The sequence below is a fragment of the Marmota marmota genome, unplaced genomic scaffold, assembly GCF_001458135.2.
Source record: "Marmota marmota marmota unplaced genomic scaffold, marMar, whole genome shotgun sequence".
Taxonomy (NCBI): Eukaryota; Metazoa; Chordata; class Mammalia; order Rodentia; family Sciuridae; genus Marmota; species Marmota marmota.
In genome coordinates, this window is record NW_026000136.1 from 4,926,161 (window position 1) to 4,944,826 (window position 18,666).

An 18,666-nucleotide genomic window follows, 5' to 3' on the forward strand; every position below is an offset into this window, starting at 1 on the left:
TATGGCTCAGCGGTAGCATACTTGCCTAGCATGCGTGATACACTGGGTTCGATTCTCAGCACCACATACAAATAAATAAAATAAAGGTCCATCAACAACTAAAAAATATTAAAATAAATAAAATACAAAAGGTCTTCACAGATATTTCTCTGAAAATACAAAGACACAAAAATGGCCAGTAAATCTAAAACTAAGTCAAAGGATGCTGCTTAACATCACTGGCCACAAATCTGGTAGGGGTTAAATATAGTTACCATATGATCCAGCAATTCTTGGTATATGCCAACAGAAATGAAAAATATGTCCACATACAAACTTGTAATGTGCATGTTCATAGCAACATGATTCATACTCATAATAGCCAAAACTGTCAATCAGACAATGAGAAGATAAACAAAAGGAAGTAAAGCAAAGAAATGGAATATTGTTCATCAACAAATAAAATAACTAATTCATGCTACATCACAGCTAACCCTTGAAAACATACTTAGTTAGTTAAAGAAGATGGCCACAAAGGACCACATAATAATAAAATAGGCAATGAACACAGAAGGTACATTAATGGTTGATTATGATAGGACAGAACAAGGGATTGGGAGGTATAGGATTTTTTCATGGGGTAATGAAAATGTTCTAAGAGTGCCTATGGTGATAGATGCAAAACTATGTGCTTATACTAAAAGCTATTGAATCACATGATTAAAATAGAGAAATTGCATAGTATATGAAATGTACCTCAATAAAGGCTGCTTTTAAAAAAGGAATTAAGTATGATATATACTGTAACATGGATAGTTTAAAAATATGCTGCATAAAGAGCCACTCATAAAAGACTATGTATTGTATGATTCCATTTATATGCAATTTCCATGATAGGCAAATTATAGAGATAGAAAGCAAACTGCATAGGTTTGCACAGATTGGGGAGTTGTGGGCACAATTTGGGAGAAAACAGTTACTGCTAACAGTAAGAGAATGTCTTTTTAGTGTGATATATATGTTCTAAAATTGATCATGTGAGGGTTACACAACTCTGAACATTCATATGCTAAAACCACTGAATTACACAATTTAAATGAATGGTCTTGTATATAAGTTATATCTCAATGAAGTTGTTAAAAAGAGAGATCACATGGGCTAGCCCTAACAGACAGTGATGCCTGCCCGTGTTCATCTGCCCCAGTCCCTGCCTACTCCAGCTCCAGCAACCATCTGACACACAGCCAAACAAGAGCCCCCAGCCAGAATTATCCAGTTGACCTCTTTTCATATTCCTGTTCCACAAAAGTTATGTGAGCTAATAAAATGACTGTAATTGATATAAATCATTGTTTTGAGGTGATAAGTTACATGGTAATAAGTAACCAGAACAATAAAATTAAAAAAAAGAATGAATTACCCACGAAAACTAGTAAAAGGACCATAAAATGAACACTAAAAAGAATATTAAATAAGCTTAAGCAGAAGAAAAATTACTGAAAACAAAAGTAGAAATTAAGAAAACAAACAGCAGCACTGTAAGGTAAATCTCAAAGCTGTTTCTTTGATAAAGAAGGAAGAAAAAAGGAAGGAAAAATAATGGTGAGAAAACAAAAGGAGGAAAAACAAATATATTAAATAGAAAGGGAAAGTGTTTAATTCTATTAAATACACTTTAAACCACAAACAAGTTTAAACAACATTCTTTTCACAAGTAGGATCATGTTTATTAAAAAAAAGTTAAGGCATTATAATGGCACACCTGTAATCCTAGCTACTCAGAACACTAAAGCAGGAAAGCAGCCAAGCTCAAAGCCAGCCTGGTAATTTTGCGAGACTCTGTCTTAAAAAAATATTTTAAAAAAATGTAGCTCAGTGGTAGAGCTTTTTCTCTCATATGTGAGGCCTTGGGTTTGATCACCACCATGCACTACCCCCTCCCCCCCAGAAAAAGTTGTAAAAGAGTACAAAGGTACATATACTCAAACCTATGGCTCAATCTCACTTATAAGATGAGAAAACCCCAAATAAAATATTAGCAAATGGAATTCATCTAGTATATTACCATCATGTTTCAATACCATAACTAAGTGACGTTTCTTCAGTGACAGAATAATTTACTATATCAACAGATCAAAAAAGAAAATCACACGATACCCTTCAAATATACTGAAATTCAATTTGACAGAATTTTACATTCATTTATAGGAAATACTTGAAATAAAGTGGAAGTAAATGACTATTTCCTTGACATAATTTTTTTTAAATAGTATCTAAAGCAAAAAGGCACTGTCATACTCAAGGAGGAAATATTAAAAATATTAAAAGGCATTCATATCCATGGCTAATCCTATCACCACTACTACTTAAAAAATTTGAGAAAGTATTACAATACATTAGAAAAGAAAGAAGTATAAAAATGGAAAAACCAGAAACTCTTTTAAGTATCATTATTTGCAAATAGATGAGATGCAGATTCACATTAAGTCAACTGACTATGGACAATAAAGGTATGAAATTAATATAAAAAGCAAAGAATTTAAAAATTTTAAAAAGTTCAAAAAGGCATAATGGAAGATGTCATTCATAAAAGCAACAAAAAGGAGAAAATGACCAGGAATAAATAATAAAGAGTGTATGAGATCTGTATTAAGAAAAACTCAAAATGCTCTGCTGGAAGAATATAAAAGATGGCTACACTATATGGAAGACAAAACTTTTTCATTTAGACAGACTGATTATCTATTTGTCTATTTGCCTATTTATCTATATTTTAAAACTAGAAAACCTGATCGTAAAAACATAAGCACAAGAATATCCAGAATGACTCTGAAACTATGGTAATAAGGGGAGAAAAGCTCTGTGTGACAGAAAAACCTTACATAATGTATAATCACAAAACAGTGCAGACTAGTGCATGAACATTCAGAGGGAGCAAGGGTGGAGAAGTTAACTACAGAAACAGACCCAAACATATAGCTTTCAAAAGTAAGGGGACATAAGTAGAGTTTGGAAAGGGGGCTGTTCTCGGAAATCTAAGAAAGTGCAAAGAGGTGGCTCTCAATTATTCTACAAGACCCACAGAATGGCATAAGAATTCAGACCACTAATTTGCAATAATGCCTCATATCATGGTAAGTTTTAAAAAACTCACCTCTGTCAGGATGACATCATCATCCAGGTCTTCTTCCTCATGTTGCTGAGGAGCTGGGGTGACCAGCATTGGAATCCCTTCCTCATCAGAGGAGTCAGATATGGTGATGGGCCCATCTCTGAGATTGATCCAATCTACAGGAAAACACAGAACACTGTTGCTGGGAGGCTGGCACAATCATATTCAGTCCTTTAATTCTACTTTTGCCTGAAGAGGGTTAAGCTTCAAGCCAAGTTCATGGCTACTAGTATGTTAACTTACCTCCTCAAAGCAGCACATGCACCCAAGCAGTAAGAGCCAAATTCCCTGTTGATTTTTTTTCAATAATGTATTTTGGGATTGCTAGAGAAAAACTGACAATTATTATACTCAAGATTATCAACATTTAATTATCTTAAATTAGGCTGGGGAAATCTGTGGCTAAAACTCTTAACTGCCAATCTCTTTAGAGTGAAATCATGGCTTCCTATCCATCTCTATTCCTCTCGGGAATAAAGACTTTTATTTGAAACTGCTAAGTTTAAAAAAGTTGTCACTCAAAACAAGTAAAATTTTCACTTAATACTTAAAATATTAAAATTTGTTTATTATAGCCATAAACAGACACATTATACAATGTAGTAATTATAAGATTATTCAAGTCAACATTTCAATGTTTTAGTTAAGCGCCCATTTATCACTTCTAACAATAAGCAATTTAACTTTGCTAGTTTCCTTTTAAACAGAACTATAGTTAAACTAACCATCTAGATGTATTAATTCTGCGCAAGATTGCTACTTCCTTTTACCTGTCTGAAGGCTGATCATGTTTTATGTGAATTACTGCATAAAAATAGCTGTATTTTTTCGTGTCTGGTTCCATGGGAATGGTAAAGGTTAAAATGGGCAATGAAGAGAAAATGTGTTCAGTATCCAAAAAGAAAGACTGAAGCAGCAATAGCAGCAGCAACATGAAAAGAGGCATCAGCGGCAGGGTGGGGGTGGGGGGTTGTGGCTCAGTGGTAAAGCACTTGCCTACCATGCATGAGGCACTAGGTTCGATCCTTAGCACCACATAAAAATAAAAAATAGACACTGTGTCCATCTAAAACTAAAAAATATATAAAATATTAAAAAAGAAGAAAAGAGGCATCATTGTTACAATTTTTGAAATTCCTCCACTGAGGAATTTATCAAGGTTCATGTCTCGTATACATTTTGGTAATCTATGATTTGAAAAGCAATAAAAAATCCTATAAGAGAGTTGCAGTGGCCAGGCGTGGTGGCACATGACTGTAATCCCAGTGGCTCAGGAGGCTAAGGCAGGAGGATCAAGTTCAAAGCCAGCCTCAGCAACTTAACAAGGCCCTAAGCAACTAGAGCTGGGGATGTGGCTCAGTAGTAGTTGAGTGCCCTTGAGTTCAATCCCTGCTACCAGAAAAAAAAAAAAAAAAAAAAAAGTTGCAATGATGACAGAGATGGCAGTTTAAAACAATAGTGTATCTATAGAATCTTGGGTTAGGCTACCTGGTTTAAATATCAACTCCTGCACAAGCTAGCTTTTTGGCTGCTACCCAATTTGTTTAAACATCCATTTCCCCAATGTTAAGAAAAAAAGGTGAGTAATGGTGCCTATTTTTCAAGTAACTGTGAAGATCAGTTGAGGAAACCAATATAAAATGCTTGCTTATTATAGTACCTGATACAGAGTAAAGTTGACTAATTTCAAGTCGAATGGTGTTTCCACTATACCATGCTATCTTTCACAGTGAGCGACTAACAAAACAACCAACTTAACTGAGGGCCTGGAAGGTACATGAGAAAGAACTTCCAGTTAAATCTGGGAGAATGAATCCAAAGTGTTATCACTATCACCTCCTGAAATCCCATCTAAATGACAATAAAAGAACTTTTAAAAAGTATAAACCCTTGAATGCAAAAAAAGAGGAAAGAAGATTTATAGCAGGCAAGAGATTTCAACAAAATTCTAGGAAACAGCAGACTTACAGGTGGCAAGTGCTTTGACAGAGTGGGGAAAGTTTGAACCCAAAGTGTAAAGTAGGGAGAGCAAACCAGAAATGGCCTAATTTCTGCAGAAACCCAGAAAAGCTCAGAAATTGGTGGCATAGGATACTACTGAGAGCATAAACAGAGGGATTCAAAATCTTCACTCTTTCTAAGCAAAGATAACTTCCAGACTTCTATCCACACAGCCAGGTGACAAGCCATAGCTCTCCCAGGCAAAACACCAAGATAAGTCTAGTTGTAGCTCTTTGCATCTATCCCTCCTGGAGTCCATTTAGCTTCTTGGATGTATAGAGATTTTCCATAACTATAGGATGTTTTCTTCAAACCTCCTCCTTCTTTCCTCTCCTCCTGGGACTTTTGTTATTAGTAAGCCTGATGGTATCCCGAAGTTCTATGTGATGAACCACTACTATCAAGCTTTCTGTAAATCTTTTTTTAAAAAAATATATATTTTCTCAGTTGTAGATAAACACAATACCCTTATTTTATTTATTTGTATGTGAGGAGCGAACCCAATGCTTCACACATGCTAGGCAAGTGTTCCATCACTTAGCTACAACCCCAGCCTCTGTAAATTATTATTATTATTTTGGTGGTGCTGGGGATTGAACCCAGGGCAGTGTGAATGCAAGGCAAGCACTCTACCAACTGAGCTATATTCCCAGCCCCCTGTAAATTCTTTAAACAAGGTTTTCTTTAATTCTTTGAACATATTTGTAACTTTTATTTTTTTTACTAAATCTAATAGCTAAGTTCCCACAGACACAGTTACTATTTACTGTTCACCTATGCATGGGCCCAGACTTTCCCATTACTTTGAATGCCTCACAATTTTTGGATGAACCTATTTAAGACAACAGTAACAACTGTGGATTTTGATATTTCCATCCCAAGAGAAGTAAAACTGTCCCTTGATATTTCTGATGGACTGGTTCCAGGACTCCCAGGGGATAACAAAATCCGTATATGCTCATCCTTTATGTAAAATGGCTTATTATTTGCATATAACCTAATACATCCTCTCTTTGAATCATCTCTTATATTACTTATATTACCTGAAACAATGTAAGTGCTAGGTAAATACTTATTATAACATACTGTTTGGAATGAACAACAACAACAAAAAAGGTCTGTACATGTTTAATACAGACAAAAAATACATATGTATATATATTTTAAATCTGCAGTTGGTTAAATCCAAAGTTGTAGAACTGACAGACACAAAGGCCCACAGTAGTTGTGGCTGTTTTTTGTAATTTTTTTTTAAAGAGAGAGAGAGAGAGAGAGATAGAGATTTTTTTTTAATATTTATTTTTTAGTTTTCGGCAGACACAACATCTTTGTTTGTATGTGGTGCTGAGGATTGAACCGGGGCCGCACGCATGCCAGGCGAGCGTGCTACCACTTGAGCAACATCCCCAGCCCATTGAGGCTGGTTTTATTTTCATTTGTGACTTATGTGAACTCATTCTGCAGACTGTTTTCCTATAGTATACGAGGATGATCTCTGTTCAGGGCTTTTTCTTTCTAATTTTTGTTTTTATTTTTAAGCCTTGCTTCCTAGGGATTACCCTTGGGTCAGCATAAGATTGGTGAGCTATCAAGATTTCTACTCTGTAAATGGATCTGTGTGGCTTGGAGAATACAAAATTGAAGTGCATTTACATGTTCTGGCTTCAGAAAGCCTCATGTTCTGCCAACAGTTTGCTAGGGCCCTCTTAGGTCTTTGCATTGTATGTGTGACCTTGCATATAGGTATGACCTTCTGAACATCCAAGATATAGAGCAGCTTATTAAGGTGCTTCCTGGTTGTCTTCATTCCCTGGATCTCCCTATTAAATTACTGGCTGATTTGCTGGTCTACTGCTTGCCCTAACCAGTATCCAGACTTCAGACTAACTGCAATGTTGGCCTTTTCTGGCTATCTCTGGGATTTTTAATGCCCCTGGGCATTAAAAATTTCCTTCTGGCCCCACAGCCCAGATAGAACCCTGAAACAATGGATCTGAGGGGTTGGTAAGGCAAATGGAGCAGACCAAAACACAACACATTTTCACAGTTTTTAACCATACTGACTAGATTTCCGCAAGTAAACATCCAATTATTGTATGCCTTTGGTAAATTTCCATTCTTTAAATGGTTGTTTTTGAGAATTTTGTGTAATTAAGGATTTTGGGGGGAAAGGGGAGGTTTGCCAAGTTATTCACTCATCCATGCTAGAAGATTTATCCCACAGAGGTTCACTCTAAAGAGGTACTAAATAAGAGAAGATCCAGTCTTTGGTATACCAGGCACAAGGCTCAAGAGATGGAAGGGGTACTACTGAAAAGAACATCATGAATGATAAGATCCTAGCTGCCTTCTGCTTCTTGGTTCCCTGAATGCTTGCACACAGTCTTAGATTCCAAATACAGCAAACTGTAGATTGCTCTTAGAAAGAAATGGACCAAGAAAAAGGCCTGGAGGACCCAATGAAGAAGTTGGTTTCAAATCTACCATCCTACAGTAAAGTTCAATGGCTGGCAAGATTTACCCTAACACATCATACATCTGTAAATACCTAAAATTCCAATTATCTTAAAAACACAGGAGTTAAGGCCATGTAGGGTAGTACATACCTATAATCCCAGCAAGGTGAAAGGCTAAGGCAGGAGGATCTTGAGTTCAAAGCCAGTCTAGCAATTTAATGAGACCCTGCTCAAAATGAAAACTAAAAAAAAGACTGGGGTACAGAGTAGTCTAGTATGTCTGAGACCCTGGATTCAATTTTCAGCACTGTAAAATCAAAATACCACACCATATAAGCACACAAAAACACACTTAAGACAGGTGAAGTGGTACATGCCTGTAATCCTACTTCCTCAGGAGACTGGGGCAAGAACACCTCAAGTTTTTTTCTTCTTCTTTTCTTTTGGAGTGGTACTGGGAATTGAACCCATGAGCGCTTTACCACTGAACTACATTCTGAGTCCTTTTTTTCTTTTTAAAATATTTTTTTTTAGTTGTAGATGAACACAATATCTTTATTTATTTACTTTCATATGGTGCAGAGGATCAAACTCAGTGCCTCATGCGTGTAAGGCAAGTGCTCCACCACTGAGCCACAACCCCAGACCCATCCTGTGTCCTTTTAATTTTTATTCTGGGACAGGGTCTTACTGAGTTGCTGAGGGTCTTGCTAAATGGCCTTAAACTTGAGATTCTCCTGCCTCAGCCTCCTAGGTCACTGGATTACAGGAGTGAACTATTGTGTCTTGCAAGAATTAAAAAGTTTGAGTCTAGCCGGACAACTTAGCAAGATCCTGTTACAATATAAAATAAAAAGGTCTGGGGGTGAGCATGGAATGGTGGTGCACACTTGTAATCCAAGTGCCTCCAGAGGCCAAGGCAGGAGGATTACAAATTCAAAGCCAGGCTAGCAACTTAGTGAGACCCTGTTTCAAAAAAAAATAAATAAAAAGGGATGGGGATATAGCTTAGTGGCAAAGCGCTTCTGGATTTAATTACAGCACCACAAGATAAATAAGTAAATAAATAAGTGCACAAATAACAATCTTAAAAAATTAAGCCACAATAGAGCAAAGCCTACAAATCCAAGTGTTCAGTTCTGTGAATTAAAAGGCCCATATGTGTATAACCGTCACAAAGTCAGGAAATATTTCTAGGACAACAGTAGCCTCCCTGTTCTCTCTCAAGCATTACACTCTCCGTCATTCCTAAAGGGAGGAGGTTCTAGCTCTACAAATTATATTTTCTTTGATTGTATTCTTCTGAGTCCAGCTTTCTTGCAAATAACACCTTTCAGATGCATCCATGTTGCATTTCTCTTTGTTGTATGGATTCTACTATATGCATATCACAAATTATTCTTCTTTGAACGGACATTTGTTTTGGTGCTAATTTATGCTATTTTGGATAATGCTATTATGAATGTCCTTGTACATATCTCGGCTGTGTTTGTTTCTGTTGGGTATATTCTAGGAATGGAATCACAGAATCACAGAGTAAGTATATATTCAATTTTAGTAGATAAAATGTTATCCCTGAGTAGCAACAGAGACAACATGGCCTGCAAGGCTAAAGTATTAATTATTTGACCGTTTAGGTTTGCTGAACCTAGTTTATAATATTAATTCTCCAGCTTTATTTCTTATCTAATACATGTGTTTTAGGTAAGTTTTCTTCAAAACATGGTATTACATGCATCTCATAAACTTCCACAGAATCTGTTTTCATTAGCATGCAACTAAAATTATTTTCTAATTTTTTTGGTGATATCTATTATAACGAGCAGTTCTATGTGTATTCCTACTTTCTATACATACATATAGGGATTTTCTAGTAATATTTTTATAACTGATTTTTGGCTTAATTCCAATGTGGTTAGAGTATATAATGTATATGATTTAAATCCCCTGAAAACAATTTTTTTTTTAAGATGGAGGTCTTGCTACATATTTCAGGCTGGCCTGGAACTCGCCATATTCTTGCTTCAGACATTTCCCTGAAATTTGAAAATGGTTATGTGGCCCCAAATATGGTAAATATTGGTCAATATACCAGATGCGGTATTTTATGCATAATTTGTCAAGTTTATTGATTATGTTCTTCTTATCTTCTCTATTCATTCAGTTTGTGTATGCATGCTCGTTCTCAATTATTGAAAGGAATGTTAAATCTCCCATTACGATGGTCAGTTTATCTAATTCCCTTTTTAGTTCTGTTAATTTTTTCTTTGTATATGTTTCTAAGTGTACAGGAATTAGAACTATTTTTTTCTTCTGCATACTTCAACCCTTTCATTATTATGAACTTAGTACTATCTTCACTAGTACTTTAGCCTGGAATTTCTACTTTATCCGAAATTCTACAGACAAACTAGCTCTTTTATTTGCTATTTGTATGATGTATATTTTCTACACTTATACTATCAACCTTTATCTTCATTTTTAAGTCTATTTCCACTGGGTGGAAAGTTTTAGGTGAGAAAGTAGAATGCTATTTAGCAATTAAAAAGGAATGAGGGGGCTGGGGATGTGGCTCAAGCGGTAGCGCACGGCACTGGGTTCGATCCTCAGCACCACATAAAAATAAAATAAAGATGTTGTGTCCACCAAAAAGCTAAAAAATAAATATTAAAAAATTCTCTCTCTCTTTAAAAAAAAAGGAATGAGGCCTGCAAAATTAGTTCAGTGTTAGTGTGCTTGCTAGCATGTGAGAGACCTGGTTTAGATCCCCATTACTGGAGAGAACTGTGGGGTGAGGGTGGGATGAATTATCAATATATACAACACATGGATGAATCTCAAAAACGTTATGTGAACCGAAATAATTCTAGTTTAAAGAGAATGTACTATATGGTACCATTTATATGAAGTTAAATAGTGACAAGCAGCATATCAGTGGTTTCCTGAGGCCAGAAGTGGGGTGAGGAGTGACTACAAAGAGGCATAAGGGACTCTTCAGATGGAAATGTTGTATGTCATTTATTAAGTCACTGAAACTCATTCTTAAAAGAACCAACAGAGGTTGGTATAATGAAAATTATTAATGCAGCTAATAAAAATAATGCTATATGTCTTTAAAAAGTCCTTGTGATTGGTATAGAGTATATATACTTTTCTAGCAGAAAATATACTCCCCAAATTAATAATTTTCCAAAAGGAATTAGTTTTCATAAAGAAAATGTGTTTAGGTATATTTAAAGCCCAATTAAAAAGTAACAACAACATTAATTGTATATACATGTGAGGAAAATCTATAAATGATCATATAAACAAGTTATAACCAAGATTTAAAACTTTCTGAATCACAATGCATTATGGCTAAAATCACTACCAAGCTAGAATACACTATTAATAAAATTCTAAAAATCAGTATTTCTTTTATACTTTTAATTTGTATACATTGAGTTTATTTATTTTACTCAATTTATTGACTTAACAAAAGTTGTTCAATGTTCTAAAAGACAAATATATATAATTTATTCTCTTGCTGGAAAAAAATCATCTTCATAAGCACAAAAATATATCAGTGGAGGAAAACAAAACCAGTATAGCTTCTTCTATGAAGTTTGTACTTGCAAGAAATAAATAAGGATTCTTTTCCTACTCATCAGCATGATTTTTTTCTTTTTAGCCCCGGTATAAATATGAATTAGGATTTGACAGGAAGGACTTTTACAGAAATGCAGGACCCTTCCCTTCAATGAATTTGTCAAGATTTTAAACACTATAAAACAAGCAAACAAAATGTCCTAAAATTAATTCTCAATGAAGCTAAGTCAGAATCTTCTGACAAAAAAAGAAAGTAACTATCATAAAAGGGAAAGACTACTTAGTTGTACCTATAGTATTTTAAATCCTATAGGCCTAGAATTATACTCCTTTTAGAAAATAACAAGTATGTGAGAAATGGAAAATCTTATACATGTTGGAGTAGAGGGAAACTTGGGACAGATATTCTGGTGAGCAAATGGCAATATTCACCAAGCTGAAGCTGTATATTTCCTCTGACTAAGCTCCTAGGAGTACTCCTGCACAATTATCATTCCTTCAAAAACAAAGAACTGACACTGTCCTAAAATCTCACCTCTTCAGACTCATTGACTGCACATTCACAGCTTTTTGGCTAGCTAATTAATAGGGTATTAATCTATTGTGATGGGTAATTCTTTTCTTTTCCTCTCTCTTTTTGGTGGTAGTGGCACTGAATCCAATGGTGCGTTACCATTAACTCACATTTTCAGCTCTTTTCATTTTTTTATTTTGAGACAGGGTCTCAAAATAAAAGTTGACCAGGCTGGCCTTGAACCTGCAATTCTCCTGCCTCAGCCAACTAGCTGAGATTCTAGGCATGAGATTTTACCCAGTGTGATGATGATTCTTGAACTTCATTCATTCCAGCAGGTATCATCATCTGACACAATTTTAGTCTGACAAGTCCTTTTAAGCCTGATGTTCTGAGGTCTAAAAATAGAATATACCAAGTCTACTTTGTGTACAACCAGAGATATGAAAAATTGTGCTCTATGTATGTGTAATATAAATTGCAATGCATTCTGCTATCAATACATAACAAATTAAAAATAGCAAAAAAAAAAAAAAAGAATATCTTTAGATTCTAAGTGGTATAGAATAGGCTAATTTCAAAGACACTGCCAAGTAAGAACAAACAACTTACCTTGTCTCCGGTGGCAGTGAAAGTTGTTCAAGTGAATTACTTCTTCATTGTTGTTTCCTTCTGCCATTTTCAAATGCAGACGTAAACATAAGTGTTTCCTAGTATCTAAACATGCCAAACACCTGTTCCAAGTTGTGGCTAGAAAAAAAGAAAAGAGGAGCATTAAGAATGGGAGAGTATTAAAACTCTTTCCACATATCTGGTTAAAGCAGAATTCAAAGCATATGTTGCTACAATAACACAAACTCAAAACGTGTGACAATAAAAATTTTTAGTATCTAAGAGGCAAAGTGCTGATAATCTATATCTGGATACAAATATCCTAATGAAAATGGGTTAAAAATATAAAGAGGCGATTCACACACACACACACACACACACACACACACACACAGATGAAAAGATACTCAGCTTCACTAGTAATCAGAGGAAGGCAAATCAGAAAATGAGTTATGTTTCCAAACCACTAACCTGGAAAAAATGGCAAGTATGTGAGAAATGGGAAACACATGTAGTAATAGAGACAACAGGAAATTACACTAGTAGAGGAATGGGTAAACAAAATTCATATAAGGATGCAATATAGTTAAATTAAAAAACAATTTTAAGTGAAAATAACTGATAGTTATGTAACTTTATATAGAAATTTAAAATACATTACATTTAAATATTTAAAAATACACTATGCATGGGAATGAACTCACCAACTTCAGGAAAGTGACCGTTTCTGAGAAAGGGAACTGAAAAGGAACTAAGACTTGAACTCCAGTTACACATAATATCTCCTTCTTTTACAGATATTTGAAGCAAACAACGCAAAACTTGAACATTTGTTAAATCCAAACACTAGATTTGGATAACAATTTTCTGTATTTTTAAAAAAAAATTCTTCCCACCTTTCCTTTTTATAGTGATACTAAAGCCAAGATATCATGTATCCATAGACTAGCAATGTAACAGAATCCCAGAAGTTAGGGAAGAGGCTAAATCTGCACAGCTACTAGATTTAGAGCCGAGAAACATGGAGAAGTACATGGGATATGGACTCATATGGGAGAAATAGGGGTGGTCACTAACTGGGAAGTGGCACAAGGAAAACTTTTGGGGTAAAGACATACTTTACTGATTGTAAGGATAGTCACTGGATACATGCGCTTATCAAAACTCACTGAACTATACTAAAATGAATAGATTTTATTTTAGCTATATTAATAAAAGCTTTTAAAAAATAAAACAAAAGCCAGGTACAGTAGTACACGCCTACAACCCCAGTTACTCAGGAGGCTGAGGCAAGAGGATCAGGAGTTCAAGGACAGTTCGGGCAACTTAACCAGACCCCATATCAAAATTTAAAAAAGGGCTGAGATGCAGTTCAGAGGTAGCATATTCTTGGGTTCAATCCCTAATATGAAAAGAAAAGAATAAAAACAAGGATTCTAAAAATATACAAAGATACTACTTTAAATTGGGCTTTAAAGCCCAATGCAATGATTAAAATATAAAATGGTACCATTCTGAAAACTGAAAAAAAGTTAAATATGCATCTAAACCTATAAAAATATCAATGATCTAACAATTTCTCTAAGTATCAATCCAAGAAAAACTAAAAAATACTTGTATAACAATGTTTATAGTTGCTTTTTTCATCATAGCCAATAACTGGATGTAACTCATGTACTCATCAATAAACAGAAGAATGAATAAACAACTGGTAGATGCTTATACAATGAAGACTGAGAAGAAAACAAAAGGAATTAACTCAATATATGCAACATGGATTAATCTCAGAAACGCTATGCTTAACCAAAAAAGCTAAACAATAGAGAACACAGTTAACATTCTCTTCCAACCCTTTCTTTCTGGCATTAAAGATAAAACCTAGTGCCTTGCACATGTTAGGCAAGCGCTCTACCAATGACCTATATCTCCAATCCAACATTCCATTTGCCTGAAGTTCTACAAGAGGAAAAATTAATTTGTAATGAATGAAATCAAAGGTTGCTCTGTGAACGGAGGAATGACCAGAAGAGCATGAGGAAACTTTTAGGAGCTACGGGAATTTCCTAGAGCTGAATGAAGTTGTGGATTAAACAGGTGTAACCATCAGTCAAAACGGATCAAACTTGGGGAAAAAAATGGACCAAACTCTTCCCTTAATCTCTGCCTATTTCCCTGTGTATCAGTTAGACCTCAATAAAAAAATGTTTAGGAGAGATTAAGATTCATAGGAGATTGAAGCATTCTAACACAGGTTTGATGGAAATTTCAAAAAAGAGATTAAGAGGAATGATATAAAAGGACATTTTAAAAAGGGATGACCAAGATGGTGACGATAACTATTGTGATACCAGGGGTTGAATCCATGTGTACCTAATTTTAGGAAACTAATAATTGCTGCACAACTTTAAAATTTTGTTTTATTTATTTATTTTTATGTGATGCTGAGGATCGAACCCAGGGCCTTGAAAGTGCTAGGTGAGTGCTCTACCTCTGAGCCCCAGCCCTTAAAAGTTGTTTTAAAGGGCAAAACTAAAATTCTATACAATTATGAAGGGCATGTATATATACTGAGGGAATGATAGATACCAGAGAATTGAATGAAGGAAATACCTGTGGTCTTATTCAAGAGGCTAACAAAGGTAAAAAAAAAAAAAAAAAATACAAGCTAAAGTGAGAATGCCATGAGATACTTTTCTAAGCACTTTACATACATCACTCATTGATAATTCCCACAATCCCATGAGACCTGCAATATTATTAACCTTATTTTACACAGACTTTGGTTTTAGCCATGACAAAATAGCATGTATTAGACCAACTTTTTTGCCCTTTTATACAAAACCACTATAAAGCTGGGTATAATAAACATCTGTAATTCTAGTGACTTCAGGAGGCTGGAGGCAGGAGAACTGCATAGTCAAGACCAGCTCTGGAAACCCAGTAAAACTCTACCTCAAATTAAAAATAAAAAAGAATGAAGATACAGTTCATAGTAGAGCACCCCTGAGTTCATTCCAAGTACAGAACAAAAAAACAACCCATTATAAAACTTTGAATATATCAAATAATTCTTTGAAGGAGCTAAAAATCCAGAATGCAGGGTTTCAGAAACTTGGATTCTTGAAAAAATGAGAAGCCCAGGAGGACAAGACACATTCATGCTGTATGGTTTTTCTGGCAAAAGCATTTTCTAAATCACATGGGAAAAGAAAATGGAACAGAACAGGAGCAGCAGTTTCAATGAGAAGGTCTGAGTCTGGGATGTCAAAGTAGCTCAGATTTAAGGGACAAAAATCCCATCAAGGAGGAATCCAGAGTGAAGAGAGTCCTCCCAAATCTACATAGCAATACCCCTTCAAGTTGTTAGCCTCTGCTGCATACATTCAGGACTAGACTCCAAATAAAATAGCAACAGAGATGCTAAGAGCTGAATAGAGATTTGGACCCCCTACAATTTATCACCCATAATGTCCAAGATCTGATTTTTTTTTTTTAAAAAAAGGAGTGTACACTTCCATACAAAGCTTACACTTACACACACACACACACACACACACACACCCATACACCTAAAAGGAACAAAAGAAAACTAAGTATAAGGGAAAGACCAGAAACAGAAATCAACTTATACATGGTTCAGATGTTATAGTTACTTGTCAGGAACACAGAAAGGACTATGAACCAAAAATTGTGAAGTACTTCCTATTAAAGAAAACAGAGAAGTTACTGATTTCAGGTCTAGGGCAGAAACTATACAGAATGGGCTGGAACAACACATCATCTTAGGTATCAAAGCAGCTACCAAAAGCTACTTATAGTAAGTGGGTTCTGCAGAAACTAGGAAAAAAGTCCAGAGGTTACCAGTGGACTGAAATAGAACATCTTGACCTTCAGTAGGATAATTTATTGATTTGGCATAAAACTCAAGAATATGTATAAATGAGAGATTGATTGATTGATTGATTCATTCATTCATTAATGCATGCTAGGGATTGAACCCAGGGCCTTGTGTGTGCCAGGCAAGCATTCTATCAACTGAGCTATATCCCCAGCCCTCAAAATGTTTTTAAAGGATGACAGGCAATGGATATTAACTTTAAAACTGGTAAATAACCCATCCATTGGGCTGGGGATGTGGCTCAAGCGGTAGCGCGCTCGCCTGGCATGCGTGCCGCCCGGGTTCGATCCTCAGCACCACATACAAACAAAGATGTTGTGTCCGCTGAAAACTAAAAAATAAATATTAAAAAATTCTCTCTCTCTCTTAAAAAAAAACTGGTAAATAAGAGCAAAAAAATGAAATTTTCTTGCATTTCCTACATGAATTATATCACTGCGTAATCAAACAAATAAGCAATAGTTTCTTTTTTTAAAAAAAGGTATTCTAAGTAAAATAAATGATGAAAATTTTTGCATTCCTCAATTACTGGATGCAGACAATGAATATTATTGACTGGTAACATCACAAAGACAAGATACTGAGTACCTTCTAATCAAAAAACACTTCCTAGGGTTTCATTAAAGGACCAAACCTGAGTCTGGTCATGCATTTGGACCCAGCAGCTGTTTTGGAACAGAGGATAAAGAAAACTTATTCCTTATTATTGAGTGGGTATGAGGGGGAGGAGGCAATTATGGGAAAAAAAAAATGTCTAATTGGGCTCTGCAAGAGGTAAATGATATATTTTTTTAAAAAGGCTGGTAAACGGGGCTGGGGATGTGGCTCAAGTGGTAGCACGCTCGTCTGGCATGCATGCGGCCTGAGGTTCAATCCTCAGCACCACATACCAACAAAGATGTTGTGTCTGCCAATAAATAAATAAATAAATATGTTTAAAAAAAAAAGGCTGGTAAACACTTTTCTGGACTCTGGGAAATTATAGGTCAAATAGTCTAGGCTTAATGACAGATAAATTTGTTAAGGAAACAAATGGAAAAGGAGCCTCTCAACAAATGGTTGAATCTTTAACCATTTTCTTACATTTTCTATATTTAAAAGATATATAAAACATTTTTAAATGTGTGTGATTAATTCTAGTATCCATGATGTTCTCTTGGGTGATAAAACCATAAAGAAATACATGAAAATTATTATAAAATTATATGGTAAAGTCTAGGCAATGACTAGCTTTCTTTAGGAGGTTCTATTTCTTGACCTGAATGGTGGATATAAGTTCTTCGATTTAATTAATTAAGCTACATATTTGTTTTGTGGGGCTTTCTATATTGGTGTTTTGTTTTTAAAATCTAAAAATAACAACAAAAAAATGTAGTAAGATAGTACACATTCACAGAATTGCTAGAAGTCTGGAAACTGATTATACCAATTGTTAAGTATTTGCAGCAATAGGGATTTTCACATATTGCTGGGGGAAGAATAAATTGGTACCTGAACTGCAAAAGACTTGATGCTTCATTGTTTATAGGAATGAAATAAATGCCCTAAGGTGCAGTAATTCAACTGCTTAGAATATATTTTATAGTATTAGGTATGCGTGCAAGAAAGTTCTTGGCACCATTATTTGTAATGGTCAAAAACTAAACTGATTCCCAACAAGATGGAACGGACAAATACACACTGTGGTATGTTTGTATAATTACTACTTATACAGAAAAAAAGCAATTACAGCCACACATAAGGCAGATAGATCTTAATGACTGAGTGGAAGAATACAGAGATTTAAAAAATACATATTGAATGGCTTCCTTCATATAAAATTTAGGCATATGGGCTGGGATTGTGGCTTAGTGGCAGAGCACTTGCCTTGCATACATGAGGCCCTGGGTTTGATTCTCAGCACCATATAAAAATAAATAAATAAATAAAGGTCAATCATTGTGTCCATCTAAAACTAAAAATAAATAAATAAATAAATAAATAAAATCTAGGCACAGACAGGGTTGTTTTTAGTTGTTTGGGGTGAAACTTCTTTGTGTGTCCTGTATTTCACAATGAAAGTTAAAGGAAAAAACATCATAAGAAAAAAAAAGGCTGGTAAACACTTTTCTGGACTCTGGGAAATTATAGGTCAAATAGTCTAGGCTTAATGACAGATAAATTTGTTAAGGAAACAAATGGAAAAGGAGCCTCTCAACAAATGGTTGAATCTTTAANAAACATCATAAGAAAAAAAAAGGGGGGGGGGCTGTCACTGTGAAATAGTACGGGGCGGGGGTCAGCAGGACTTTTCATTAGGAGTGTTGTGCGGATTGAGTCTTCAACCATTTTCTTACTTTCTTTGATGACAATTAGAGAAATGGAAATAAATAATTGAGAATCTAAGGTGGCCAGTTATAACTGCTATAGGGCCTATTTAGTTCCAAGATCCTTTGACCTATGCAGA

General features: G+C 35.1%; 1 protein-coding gene across 3 annotated transcripts in view; it reads right to left on the bottom strand.

The window, feature by feature from the left end:
- Rnf216 (ring finger protein 216) overlaps positions 1-18,666 on the bottom strand; it is a 137,631-nt gene that overhangs the window by 104,743 nt on the left and 14,222 nt on the right. For all 3 annotated transcript variants that reach the window (XR_007341314.1, XM_015502026.2, XM_015502025.2), the window contains exons 2-3: positions 12,323-12,460; positions 3,134-3,267 (exon numbers count right to left, since the gene is read on the bottom strand). Coding sequence is in view for 2 of the 3 variants with exons in the window: in XM_015502026.2 (XP_015357512.1) it covers positions 3,134-3,267; positions 12,323-12,389 (201 nt within the window). In the remaining variant the exon portion in view is untranslated. The remainder of the gene's footprint in view (positions 1-3,133; positions 3,268-12,322; positions 12,461-18,666) is intronic.